Source organism: Alosa pseudoharengus, unplaced genomic scaffold (assembly GCF_046254945.1).
Source record: "Alosa pseudoharengus isolate Yale_2024_CS ecotype anadromous, Long Island Sound unplaced genomic scaffold, YU_APseudo_1.1 YU_APseudo_1.1_scf_23, whole genome shotgun sequence".
Taxonomy (NCBI): Eukaryota; Metazoa; Chordata; class Actinopteri; order Clupeiformes; family Clupeidae; genus Alosa; species Alosa pseudoharengus.
The window spans coordinates 30,005,489-30,020,488 of record NW_027468685.1 but is presented as its reverse complement, the minus strand read 5'-3'; the positions used below and the strand labels follow the sequence as shown (position 1 = coordinate 30,020,488).

Sequence of the window (15,000 nt, the reverse complement as noted above, 5' to 3'; positions counted from 1 at the left end):
AATTAAAATATCCAGGTAAAATAAGATATACTCCAGACTTTTCAAGGGCCCTCTCCTCCATTGGGGCCCTGTAATCAGTCCCACTCTTCCCACAGTCCGAGGCCCTTGGATCTGCTGAAGTCCTTTACAAATAGAGTTTCTCTCTGAAACTCAACATGGGCCTGCTTGCCTCAGATGGCTGTGAGCAGCTTTTCAGTTGTGCTGGATTACTGTTCACTGCAAAGTGAGCAAGGATGAGCACAACTAATTTTGAAAATCAACTGCGATTTTTCACATACTGTAGATCTCCGTTTAAGCAGCCAGCAGCTAAGGTAGCCAGGCAGCTGCAGCGCTACACTCTGGGGGGCATGAACATGGGGGCTCACAAACATGCCCCCAGAACGTAACACGGTAGCTGCCTGGCTACTTTAGCTGCTGGCTGTAGCCACTAGAGCTGGGTAAAACCGATTTTTTTTCCGCCCCCCCCGCCCCCCCCCCCCCAAAAAAAAGTAACTAAGTAACTTTTACTTAAAGTACATTTTGAATTAACTACTTTTAGTTACTTTTACTTGAGTACATTTTCAGATGGGTAATTTAACTTGTACTTGAGTAATATTTCATCAAAGTATTGGTACTTTTACTTGAGTACAATATTTGGTAACACTTTATAATAACTACAAACAATTCATCATTTATTAAGCCTTTGTTACTTATTAGTTAATGGTTTGTTCATCATTAGTAATTTATTGTTCATACATAATTTATCATCAGTAAAGCATTTGTTCACACAATTATAAATGGTTTGTTCATAGTAAATAAGCCTATCCAAAAAATATGTTTGTAAGTACATGATTTATACTTAATAAGTAATGAAACAACCACTTATAATGAAATCATTTTCTTATTATAAACCAGTTGCAAACTATTACAAAATGCTTTGTTCATCATTTGTAAAGCATTGTTCCTATGTTAATTCTCATAAATAAAGTATTTGTACACAGTTATAAATGGATTGTTCATAGTAAATAAGCCTATATCTAAAATATGTTTAAGAATTATTGTTAATACTTAATAAATTATGCAATATACACATGCACTAATGATTAGTTAGGGTGAGGATACATATTTTATAAACCACTTCCTAATACTATAATTCATGATTAACTCAGGGGTTACAAGTGGTTAGTTAATGATATTTTGTGAGCTTATCTAAAGTGAGGACTTTCTATGCCTTGCAAGACATTTTCAAATGAGTTGTAAAGATTACATTCACATTCATTAATTTAGCAGACAAGCGACATACACATGTCAATTAAATTGAAGGCCATTGACATAACAGTGAAAGCTGGGAATCGAACCCCCAACTTTTCAGGCTATACTGCATGCTAGTCCAGCTCCTTATCCACTACACTACCTTGGCCCAGATAGAAAACCCTACAACTATGCAAGAGTTTCTGTTTTCTTCTACTACACACTGTTATTAAACATCAGTAAACTATTATTAAATGCTGTATTCTTCATTATTCCTACATTAATTCTCATCTGTAAATCATGTTTACACACAGTTAAAAATGGTTTGTTCATAGTAAACGCGCATATCTATATTATATTTTTGAATTGACGGTTGTAATACCACTGGATAGAGGTAGTGTAGTGGATAGGGAGCTGGGTTAACATGCAGTAACCCATAAAGTTGGGGGTTCAAACCCCGGCGTTCACCAATGTGGCCTTGCCCTTTAATTTCATTGACATGTGTAAGTCGCTTTGGGTGAAAGTGTTGGCTAAATGAATAAATGCAAGTGTAAACTTTATTACTCATTTGTAAATGTGTTGCAAGGCATAAAACGTCCTCACTTTAGATGAGCTCACAACATATCATTAACTAACCACTTGTAACTTCTGAGTTAATTATTAGTTATAGTATTAGGAAGTGGTTTATAAAATATGTATCCTCACCCCAACTAATCATTAGTGCATGTGTATGTAACAACTGTTAAATAATGGAAATATTACTTAATCAAAAACATATTATTGCATCATTTATTAAGTATTAACAATAATGTATAAACATATTTAAGATATAAACTTATTTACTATGAACAAACTATTTATAAATGTGTGAACAAATGCTTTACTGATGATAAATTAGAAATTACTAATGATGAACAAACCATTAACTAATAAGTAACAAAGGCTTAATAAATGATGAATTGTGTGTAGTTATTATAAAGTGTTACCCAATATGGTAGTACTTTTTCCACCTCTGGTTATAAGTGTTTAAACAGAATGGTTTATTGTGGAATAAATGTGTACTAGATCTTGTAAACAGAGCTATGTAACATGTAATAAATAAGAACAGAATCATAGATAGAATTGTGTAACATATTATATATGTGTAATAGACTGTGCAACCCATGTAAACAACCCTGTACCTTGATTGCTCCCTTTTTTGTAAGTCACTAAGACAAAAGTGTCAGCTAAATGACTAAATGATTAAAGGATTAAAAGTGTAAACATAAATACTAATGAAAGACTCAAGTGGCTCTCGTTTCCCTCTTGATTGTTCCCTTTTTTTGTAAGTCGTTTTGGATAAAAAGCTAAATGACTAAATGTAAACATAAATGGGTAAATGTAAAGATAAATGACTAAATGTGAAGCTAAATGACTATATGTAAATGACAAAATGTGAATGTAAATGTAAGAATCAAACTGACATGGCTCTCGTGTCCCTCTCTGAGGTTGTAGGTGAGGTCCTGCTGGATGTCCTGGCAGAAGCGGTGGGAGTACTCTGGGTAGAGGTCCAGCACCTCGTACAGCCCTCGCAGGTTGATGCACTGAAGGTCACAGTAGGTCAGAGACTTGACGTCCGCGTTGGTCTTCACCACACGGTCCTCTATGCTCATGTTAGCACCGATCAGGTCTCCCTTACCTGAAAACACACATACACACACACACACACACACACACACACACACACACACACACACACACACACACACACACACACACACAAATACATACTCATACACATATACATACACATACACATACACATACACATACACACTGTCTTAGACAAAAGCTCTGGCTGCAACTGCAATTACTCTGTTGATGGACAAAACATACACACAAACACATGGCCCTAAACACAGCCTCAGACACACAACTGAGCACAACTTACATTTGAGTGTGTGTGTGTGTTTGCCTGTGTTGTGTGTGTGTGTGTGTGTGTGTGTGTGTGTGTGTGTGTGTGTGTGTGTGTGTGTATGTGTGTGTGTGAGTGTGTGTGTTTGCCTGTGTTTGTATGTGTGTGTGTGTATATGTGTCTGTGTGTGTGTGTGTGTGTGTGTGTGTGTGTGTGTGTGTGTGTGTGTGTGTGTTACACTGCTGAATAAAATGCTACCATATAGTTGTTAAACTCATGTGACTTCAGAAGGTCTAAGGGCCTACACTAGTCAGCAGTATTTTTGCTTATGGATGATAAATACTCCATCACAAGGCTGACTAGGAGGTTATAACCTTGTGTCAGCCTGTTTGTGTGTGTGTGTGTGTGTGTGTGAGTGTGTGCGTGCGTGCGTGTGAGAGAGTTTATGTACGCATTGTATGTGTCTTAAAATGTGGGTTGTTCACACAGCAAAAAGTGAGAAAAAGACAGTCAGACAGAAAGAAAGGGAGGGGAGACATCAGCTGTGTGTGTGTGTGTGTGTGTGAGACATCGGGACAGAGAGAGTCTGAGTTTGTGAACGGGGGGTAGGCAGAGAGGGAGTGGGCATGTGTGTGTGTGTGTTCTGCCTTTGTCATATTCAGGGAGAGCTGAAGCGTGTGTGACGTGACAGCGACTCGGTTAGATCTTTCAGCTCCGCTTGAAATTCAATGTCACAAAGACCTTCTGGAGTCAGCAGGAAGCACAGACGGAAAACGAGGTTTCACACAGACACACACACACACACACACACACACACACACACACACACACACACACACACACACACACACACATACATGACACACAAACACACTTGTATACACACAAATGTAATATTCCTGACTCCAGGAAAATCACAGAATGTGTGATCTGGCAGTGTGTGTCTGTGTCTGTGTGTGTCCGTGTGTCCATGTGTGTCTGTATGTTTGTGTGTGTGTGTGCATGTGTATGCGTGTGTGTTGGCAGTGTGTGTAGCATCATGGGGATTTGTTAGTTCACACGTTTTCTATTCTGAGACAGAGGTAAAGGTGACACGACTCACGTAGTGCCATCACAAGCTGTTCAGTGACTCAAAGCCACGAAACCCCTCGAAACCCCATAACTCTGTCCGCCACACACACAACACACATACACACACACACACACACACACACACACACACACACACACACACACACACACACACACACATACATGCACACACACCACACACATCAGTCTTGTCACATGCATTTATAATATAGTATACTACACTGATATATAATATAATACACTGAAAGAAGTGAAAAATACTGTCAAACTGTGGTGTCTTCTGGGGTGATGTCATCAACATGTGACTAACTAAGCAGGATTGGTAATGACATCACCAATGTGTGAATGGCTGAGGAGGACTGGTAGTTACAGATTTGAGGTGTAATGATGATTTAGCAACATGTAGGTTGTTTTCAACAACTGACATCATCAATGTGTGATTGATTAACTGAGGTGACATCATCAGTGTGCGACTGATTACCTGAGGTGACATCATCAGTGTGTGGACTCACTGTACTTGCTCATCCTACTTGCCATTCTAACGATGCGTTCATGGGCACGGAAAAAACTTTTTTTCCCAGTGACATTATCATTCACGTCGCTTCAATCCTTGTTGTGGCATCCATGTTTTTCACACATTCCGACGGCAAAGCAGTCCCTGATATTCCCAGATGGCATGAATGCACCATAACCCCCTTCTGCTCTAATGGTGCGTTTTGGAGTTTTCATGTGCTTTGCCATCGGAATGTGTGAAAAACATGGATGCCACAACAAAGATTAAAGCATACGCTCACTAATCTTAAATAAACAACTGTATTTGCTTCAAAAATATGGTGTAAGACGCTTGTGAAAGAAGGATATGCAGCTTTCAAGTGGAAGAGTGGAAGAGTGGAAGTTCTCCCCTTATTAGACATTCTCTGATGAACACCGTAACCATCTTGGAGCGGGGATCTGAAACTCTAAACTAGTTCTCCCATGTTCTCAGTGTTAGCAATTTAGCAACTTTTGGCCATCCTCACGACTAGCGACAAATTTTGCGACTTCTCGCAATGATGCCAAACTGACATTGTTGAAATGTCAGAAAATCACCCTTCTCATGACTGTTTCGTTTGTGAATTGGGCTACATCGCATTCACCCAAAGCGTTGCCTCATGATTACAAAAGTAATGACTGGCCTACAGTATGTAGTATCAGACCATGTTATTACAGGGAAGTAGATGTTCTATCAGGTCTAACAGCTCAGCTGCAGCAACTTGTGAGATAACAACCGGAATCAACGAGACGAGAAGTAGGCTATGTAGCCTCGACCTCGAACAGACTGTCGGTTGAGGAAGAAAAATAGATATATTCTGTCGCTCTGTCCGAGTGGAATATATCCATTTTGCGCTGGTTAGCCCTTACATCACATTGTCGATGAACAAAGTTAACAATGAAGTAGATTATATTATTTATCAAAAGCTTACATTTTCTCTGGACTTGATCATAAATACATGTTTGACATTTGGAACGAACTAAAAAACTAGAAAATCGCTTGAGATTTTGACGATTTATTTTCGTAAGACCTTTGTCTAGATTGACGCTGATGCATTAAAGAGGAGTGGATTCCCCGTACCAAGATGGCGGCTCTATTGATGCATTCATCCCAATGAGCAGCAGTGGCAAAGGCGACATCTAGTCAATATATGCAGTATATATATATGGGGGGGCACTGTGGTGACCTCATCAGCGTGCGACGGACTGACCGAGGATGGCGAGCACCATGCCGTCCTTTAGCACCTCCATGGAGCCCGAGCAGACGAAGAAGAGGGCCTGGAGCGCGTCGCCCTGCCGCAGCAGGTACTCGCCCGGCGCGCAGAACGTGGTCTTGATGTGCAGCGAGAGCGAGCGCAGGCAGCCACGGCTCGCCGAGGAGAACACCGACAGCTCCAGGATCTCCTTATTCAGGTGCATGGTGATGTCCGAACGCAGCTCGTCTGGGAAGTCCTTCAGGAGCTAGAGAGAGGGAGAGACAGAAGGAGAGAGAGACAGAGACAGAGAGGGAGATGGAAAGAAAGAGAGAGAGACAGAGAGGGAGACATAGCACAAAAAGAGAATATGTGATGTGTATTACCAAGTCTATTTACAATAGAAGTTTTAACTTTAACAAATTAAGTGTTAGTATTTTGTTAAATTCTAAACTAAACATTATTATTACTTCTGCATTATTGTAACTATTAAACACACACACACATTCAGCCACTCAGTTTTCCCATTTAAGGTAGGCTTACTGTTCTTTACACTGCACACACAAAACACACAGGTAGAGGAGTGATTCAGTGCATTACACAGAAAGTGCCTTGGATTAGAATCGGGGACTACACCTTTAAATATTACACTTAACTCGTGAGTGACAGTGCTCCACTATCCACCTTCAGCTCTCAGCCATTACTGTGAGTCCTGCTCTCACATCAGCCTTCACATCAGCCTTCAGCTGCTGTCACAGAGCTCCTTCAGTGAATCAGTCACTCACTCATTCATCTACAGGTCCTTCTGTAAGTCAGTCACGCATTTAATTTGTCGTCACCAGAGCACCACCCACATACATCACATTAACAATGCAGCTCATTTGCATGTTGTGAACTTGAAAATGAAAATGAAAATCGAGAAATGGAAAATAAATCGCAAGCAGGTGTCAGTTTTCATTTTATTTATCATTTTGGCATACATTCATTGTCAGGAAAAGGCAAAGTCAAAGTGAAGTTTGCATTTTCATTTTCCAACTAACATTTTCATTTTCATTTTTGGCAGTAATATACCAGGATGGTAATGAAAATGAAATGACAAATAGACGTTTTCAATTTATTTTTATTTTTGTCACAAATGTATCGTGTTTATCAGGAAAATTAAAAGCCAAATGTATATATTTCATTTTATTTTTAAATTTGGCAGGATAATTGCACTGACACTTTGAAAATTAAATGGCAAAACGAGTTTTTCATTTTAATTTCACTGTTTTCATTTTAATTTTATTAATGGCAGGAAATGGCAGGACAATTTGTTTAATTAGAGCTATTATATTGGTATAACACATGACTGGACATTTTTATATATTGTAAAAGGGGGGGGCATTTACAATCAGTTGTGAAGACCAATACCCTATTTTGAATGACAACACAGCTTTGGGGTGTGTAACAGCTTAGAATGGCTTACAATGCAGTGCAGTCAGTAACATATTTGGGGACATGCACTATGGCTCCAGGCATCCCAATTGTGCTTGGAGGAGAATGCACTGAAGTTCTTGAATTGTCAAGGACCAGTTGGGGCAGTTTCATGTCTCTGTTGCTGAGATACAGTAGTTTCGATGGTCAAAAGGTCAGAATTGCCAAGAATGTTGTAGGGGCTGTTTTGGGCAGTTTCATATCTCTGTTGCTGAGATAGTTTCGATGGTCAAAAGGTCAGAATTACTAAGGGGCTGTTTTTAAAGAGTAGAGATTGTCTGTGCTGTGGGGGGTGAGACAAGGTACTCATGTTTTGCATGATATCTCAGCACCCAAAGTTGTTATAAATCCATAGTAGCACATATATTATCATCTAATGTTGTGATAGAACATAACCTATTGAACTTCCATTTGCTATTTATGGCCTGTAGGCCTCATTGACCTGAGCTCATGCAAGTCAGAAAGGGGAAGATTCTATTGGGGAAAGGTTCCAGTGGGGGCTGGCATAGAAGCAACGAGGAGGAGTGAGTGAGGGTGTTTCAATGTACAGAAGCACACATACAGTCCATCTAATTAATAAGTATGTGTCTGGATTCAAGTTTATACACTGACCATTTTCTCACCCATTCATTTCTAATGGCCGGTCATATTCTAGACCGGGAATACACATGGGTGTTAAATAAAACACTCAAATTGTCATGAAAATTATCAAAAATGATTTTGTGTGTTCAGATGCCCTGTGTCATGGCGCCTCATGGTAGTCAGAATAAGGTAACAATATTTTTGAGAGAAAATAATTGTCAATCGGTCACATTTGACCGCGAACACAACAGGAGAGGTTTTATAACTGCAGTCTTAAGTGCTGCTGGGAAAATGCCTGAGCTGAGAATGGTTCACAATTTGCAAAAGCACAAATGCCAAACAGCTGAAAACACTTTTAAAGAAGTTTGTAGGCAGAGCATCAAGACAGCAGGTACTGTAGATTAACTAAGTTGCAGCACAGTTTTTTAAGGGTTTGGCCATCATAGCAGTACATTCAGATAAAAAGGCTACATTTTGTCTAGGCCTGTCAGTGGTGAACTCTAATATTTTCAATTTTGTGATGAAAAAAAGAACCAAAGTCATTAAACATTTTTGTTGACTTGAAATCTTGAGGTAGCTCTGTTGGGGAATTTGTTAACTTATCAACAATGGCAAAAAGAGCACTGGAGTTATTAATGTGTTAATAATGTTACAATTAATGAAGAATGCCTGGCCCTATACATAACTCAGAGTCTCTTTTTGAAGATATCATATAGTTAATCTGAAGCTTAGTGTTTCTCCATTTACGTTCAGCTTTCCTACATTCTCTTTTTGATTTGCTACTGTTGTGATATTCCTCCATGGTGTTTTAGGTTTACTGAAGTCTTTCTAACCTTGGCAGGTGCTATTATACTATAGAGTCAAGGACCCTGAGAATATTAGAGCTAAATTAAGTCTTCCTGGTCTTCCTGCACACATGGTATCATAGCTACATAGCTAAGGCTTCCATAAAAAGAGTGCTGGTATTCTCATTAATTTATTTATGGTAATTTAATGGTTTTACTGTAAAATTTACTGATAGTTTATAGTAACACTGTCAACGTATGGATCTTTTACAGTTCAACCATGAAGTATTTATTAACAGTTCTACAATGACCGCTTTTAAAGGATAATTCCGGTGTGATATTGACCTAAAGTGTGTTGAAACATGATACCGAGTGTGAACGTATGTCTCATAGCTCACCTCGGCTTGTCCCCTGCACTCAGAAATCTGGCGCTAGTTAGCCAATGCTACCAACATAGTGTTTCGTTGTGGTGCCTCGGGCATCGGCCTAGCCATGCAAATAAATCACTGTTTTACACCATTCCAGGCATCGTGTTTAATTAGCCGCCCTACATGATAACAAAATCAAAATGTGCAACTGGTCTATGAGCTCTCACGCTAAAAAGTGTGGAGAACCACATTACAATGGTTAGATAGCATCTCACTGCAGACCACGCACTGTGGCTTTGGGCAGTCTGTCTCCCAATCCACGTGAAGCCGAGGGCTATATGCCTCATCATACTTTCGTTTTCTTCGCACAGTCTTTTCTGTCTCATTCTTTCTTTTATCCCCTGTGCTCCATCTCCACCTTCATTAGTCTGCCCCCCATACCATCCCATCGTTACCTGTGTCCTGCTCTGTTTCTCTCGCTTCTCCTCTTCGACCGCTTTAATTAGGCCTTTTGGACAGTGTCCCTGTTTTTAGCCAGTTTTCCATGTTTACGCAGCCTTCTACCTAGCCTATACTTCAACGAAACTGTGAAAACATAGCCTATTATAGTTTACAAATGATTTCCTATAATTTCACGTTTCCATATTATTATAACCCGATTCGAAATTATGTATTATTTATGAATTAATTTTATTATTAATTAATGAATCATTTTTAACTCCTTTCCGCCATTGCCCTTTTCATCTCTAGTGGCAGCTCGCGTACCACAGTTTGGGAATCCCTGTGATAAGGGATCAGATTCCAAAAATAATTCCGTAAAAATGCATGGATTCCAGTTGCTGCTACTGAAAGCAAATGAATCCATGCATTTCCACTGAATTATTTTTGGAATCTGATCCCTTATCATACCTGTTCATTCTTACTCGTCGCTTGACTTATCGTGACTAAATTCAAGATGGCTGCAAACGCTAAACTTTGTAAAGAGACTGTCTGTATAAATCGTCTTGTAAGTAAACTACCAGTGCCTTTTCAAAGTTCTCAATGTCTCGTTTTAAATGTCAGGGCCCTCTGAAGTCTACCAATGAAGTGTGGAGATACATTGAGCCTCGTAAATGGTGTAAAACAGTGATTTATTTGCATGGCTAGCCCGATGCCGAAGCACCACCATTGAAAAAGCTGTTGATAGCATCGGCTAACTAGCGCCAGATTTTGGAGTGCAGGGGACAAGCCGAGATGGGCTATGAGACATACGTTCACACTCGGTATCATTTTTCAATACACTTTAGGTCAATATCACACCGGAATTCTCCTTTAATGTGTTCATGATAAGTGATAATGGATGACACTGTGTTCTTTAATCAAAAGTTTGTTTTTCTGTCATGTTGTTAAACTTTAAGTAGCCTAACATGTGAGTAAGTAAACATAGCCTAGGCTATTTGATGACCACATCAAACATGACATAGGCTCAAAAGTAGAGGTAGCACAGGAATGTGAAGGATATAAAAAGAAGGAATTCATGTTTTATTTCAATACAGTCTGGTATTATCCCAGAAATGTGATTTGCTTTTAAAGTTGAAAATGTTTAGTTGAACTGTAAACTTCATAGTCAACCTCATAGTTATGAAGACCTCAGTCTGACTTTAAACAAATTGCAGTCAATCATCATCTTTACTTATTAACTGTAGGCTAAACGTTAAAGTCCGCATCAGATGTGCGACCATGAATTTCATAGTAATGGTTATAGTTCTACCATTTGAGTTCATAGTCAAGTTATGATATATTCATGGTCGAACTGTAAAGGCAATTGTAGAACTATAACAAATTCAAGTTGAACTGTAAATTTCATTCTTTTACTGTGACATTTTACAGTTCATTTTTTCCTGGGGAGAGACTAGTGGGCTCGTCCTTCTATGAATTGAAAAAGACGTTAGGCTACCTGCAAGCTGGCCTATGATTTCATTGCTGAGTTTGCGGCAAGGTAAGCAAGATTTTTTTTTTTTGGCGAGTCAATGTAATTTATTTGTCCAATGTTAGCCTACAGACCATAGTACATAACTTATTAATAGTTTGAATGTCATGTAAATTTCTGCTCATTGACAAATAGCGTTCAGCACAGTGTTCGCCTTTGTTATTTGGTTTCGTGATGTAGGCTACCCTATGATAAACGGCTTATGGCCAAATATGTGACTCTAATGTTATAGGCTATACAATTTCCCCTCTTAAAGACAAGCTGGTGTAGCCTATTAGCCTACTATTAATATGCACCGACTAGGCTACGTGTAAATAGGCTATGATGTTATGCACGTAAGTGAAAAGGGCCTCGCACCTGTCAAGTTCGCACAGGGCCTCGCACCCCCTTGGGACTGCCCTGCAGCTGCTCCTAAGACAGCGGGGAAAAAGTTAAAATATGTGATAAACCCGGAAAAAGTTGACAGGTAGGTTCTGTTTCGGTCCCGGTGATTATTTGTGCAAACGACAGCCTTTTCAAGGCATTTCAAGGAAGGAGTGGTAGCATGCAAGCTTCCAAATTGACCCAGTACAGAAGGCATCAATACATTGTTTGGGAGGGTCATGCGTTTCTTCTCAATCACTTTGGAGGGTCATAGAAAAAAAGGGTCACGTCTTTTTTGACTAACGCTCCCAAAATTCCTCCGGTAGCCCCTAAAATAAATAACGAACAGTCCCTAACTCACTCATTCATCTAAAGCTCCTTCTGTGAGTCAATCATTCACTCATTCATCTACAGCTACTTTTGTGAGTCAATCATTCACTCATTCATCTACAGAGAATCAGTAATTCACTCATTCAAATAAAGCTGCATCTATGAATCAGTAACTATGAATCAGTAACTCACTCATTCATCTAAAGCTGTGTCTATGAATCAGTAACTCACTCATTTATCTAAAGCTGTGTCTATGAATCAGTAACTCAGTCATTAATCTAAAGCTACTTTTGTGAGTCAATCATTCACTCATTCATCTACAGCTCCCTTTGAGAATCAGTAATTCACTCATTCAAATAAAGCTGCATCTATGAATCAGTAACTATGAATCAGTAACTCACTCATTCATCTAAAGCTGTGTCTATGAATCACTCACTCATTCATTCATCTAAAGCTGTGTCTATGAATCAGTAACTCACTCATTCACACTCATTCACAGTCATCCTTCTCCCCATGGCTAGATCAGTCACTCAGGCTGTCATTCTTTCACACGACTAAACCCTGATTTCAGTCAATTCAAGTCAAGCCAAGTCAGGTAAAATTTATTTATAAAGCACTTTAAAAACAACAACAGTTGACCAAAATGCTATGCAATCAAAAGGACCTGATAGCCAAAATAGTAATGATCAGCTAATTCGCTCAGTCACACGCTAAACCCTTGGCCTGATCTACATGGATAGATCAGTCGCTCGTGTAGCTAAACATTTGTCCTGGTCTACATGGATAGATCAGTCGCTCGTGTAGCTAAACATTTGTCCTGGTCCATACGACATGGATCAGTCGCTCACGTAACTAAACCCTGATCTCTGCCAGTCCCGGGGCCAGCCACAGCTGCGGCTGCATTGTTATGGTGACAGACGTCCGTCTAGACGGCCATAGAACAGTGGCATATATCATCACGGCGCTGCCTCAGCTGTCTCTAATCGCTCCCTGATCTATAATTCATCTCTCCTATGATTTAGCATTGCATTCAAATTTCCACCTCTGTCAGCTTTTTTTCTCTTTCTTTCGCTCTTTCTCTCTTTCTCTCCTTCCTCTTCTTCCTCTTCTTCGGTAAGAGAATGAGGCTTCGCCGAAGGACACGCTGCCCACTCTCTCAAGTTGGGGGAGAGGAGGAGGAGGAGGAGGCTGTTGCCAAGTGACAGGGTGAAAAATGGAGAAGAATCTGCATTTGGAGGAGTACAGAGGAGTGCCGGGGTGGAGGAGAGTATGTGTGTGTGTGTGTGTGTGTGTGTGTGTGTGTGTGTGTGTGTGTGTGTGTGTGTGTGTGTGTGTGTGTGTGTGGTGGTGGTGGTGGGGGGGGGGGTGAATAGGAATGCCGGATGGGAGGGAGTGGGGGGAGTTTGTGGGATGGGAGGGGGGGTTGGCTTGTTGTGTGGTGGAGGAGTGGAGTGTATGATGGGATAGGAATGTGTGTGTGTGTGTGTGTGTGTGTGTGTGTGTCTGTGTGTGTGTGTCTGTGTGTGTGTGCGCGTGTCTGTGTGCGTGCGTGTGTGTGTTTGTATGTGATGAGATGGGTAGCGAGACCCCGGCAGCTATCGACATATCAGTGTCATCTTGTTAGACGTATAAGTAGGGAAATGAGTAATGACGCCTGTCTACTCACCCCCCACCCCCACCCCACCCCACGCTGGGAGCAGGATAGCCCACCTGTCCTTTAGGGCCAGTGCTAACTATTAATCAACAGGCATGTCTGCAGACGCCCCAGGCCCCTCGGCAGCAGACAGTAGGAAGTAGGAAGTAGGTCACACTACGAAACAGTGGTCCAGCCTGGTTAGACAGGCTCCTTAATTAAGGACCGCAGACCTCATTAGCACAGAGCGACTCTGTTATATGAGGGAGAGGTGTGTTGTGAAGAGTGATCATCTTTTCATTAAGGTTATTGTAACTGATTTATTTCAGTTATGGACGTTAGCTTCCAGTGTATTATATTACATTTCTGAAAAGGTGTGTGTGTTTGTGTGTGTGTGTGTGTGTGTGTGTGTGTGTGTGTGTGTGTGTGCATACCTGTGTGTGTGTTACCTCATTTTAGTGGATGTTGCTGTTGATGGAAGTGCATACATGATGGAAGTGCATACATGTGTGTGTTAGTGTGTGTGTGTGTGTGTGTGCTGACGCGTGTATGTGTGTTACCTTGTTGGAGTTGATGTTGTTGACGGACCAGTGTGTCTGTGTGTGTGTGTGTGTTCATGTGTTTGTGTTTGTGTGTGTGTGTGCGCGCATGTGTGTTACCTCATTGGAGTCGATGCCATTGTTGACTGACCAGGTGGTCTGGAAGTACTCAAGCATGCGCTGCTTCAGCTGCTGGGGGAGGTGGTGCACACGGATGAAGTCCTTCAGGTCTTTGGTGCGCGTGTGATACAGTGACCAGCGGGAGTACATCCTCTGGATGATCGCCGTCACGTTACCAAACACCAGAGCATGCATCAGAGCTGACAACACACACACAGACGCACACACACACACAGACACACACACACACACACACACACACACACACACACACACACACAGACACACAAACACACACACATACACACACACACACACACAAACACACACACACACACACACACACACATACACACACACACACACACACACACACACACACACACACAAACACACACACACACAGACACACACACACACACACACACACATACACACACACACACACACACACACACACACACACACACACACACACACACACACAAAGAGAGAGACACACACACACACAGAGTTATACTCTTACACTTTTCAAGTCTTTGGTGAGTGTGTGGTACAGACACCTCTGGACGATCACCGTCATGTTAACAAACACCACAAATTTTAGTGTGTATATGTACATTAGCCTAACGTCATCATACTCAGTTCTATTCAGAATTTGAATCTGATACCGCTTCATTGTGATGTGGTTATGGGGCGTGTTTCAACCGATACAGTGGGGAAATGCCTCTGCACTCAATTGGATAGACCTAACCAATCAGAGCAACGAAATAGCTTACCGTGAGTTGTAGGAAGAACATCCAAACCCTCCTTCTTCTCCACAAATTCCCTTAACTTTGTTTTCTGGGAACACCCGATAGTGGAATCTACGTATCAGGGTAGGCTATTCTGAAAAACT

At 40.8% G+C, this 15,000-nt stretch overlaps 1 protein-coding gene across 1 annotated transcript in view; it reads right to left on the bottom strand.

The window, feature by feature from the left end:
* kcnh8 (potassium voltage-gated channel, subfamily H (eag-related), member 8) overlaps positions 1–15,000 on the bottom strand; it is a 56,056-nt gene that overhangs the window by 7,008 nt on the left and 34,048 nt on the right. Inside the window, exons 10-12 of the mRNA XM_076300855.1 lie at positions 14,103–14,302; positions 5,959–6,208; positions 2,694–2,908 (exon numbers count right to left, since the gene is read on the bottom strand). Coding sequence (XP_076156970.1) covers positions 2,694–2,908; positions 5,959–6,208; positions 14,103–14,302 — 665 coding nt within the window. The remainder of the gene's footprint in view (positions 1–2,693; positions 2,909–5,958; positions 6,209–14,102; positions 14,303–15,000) is intronic.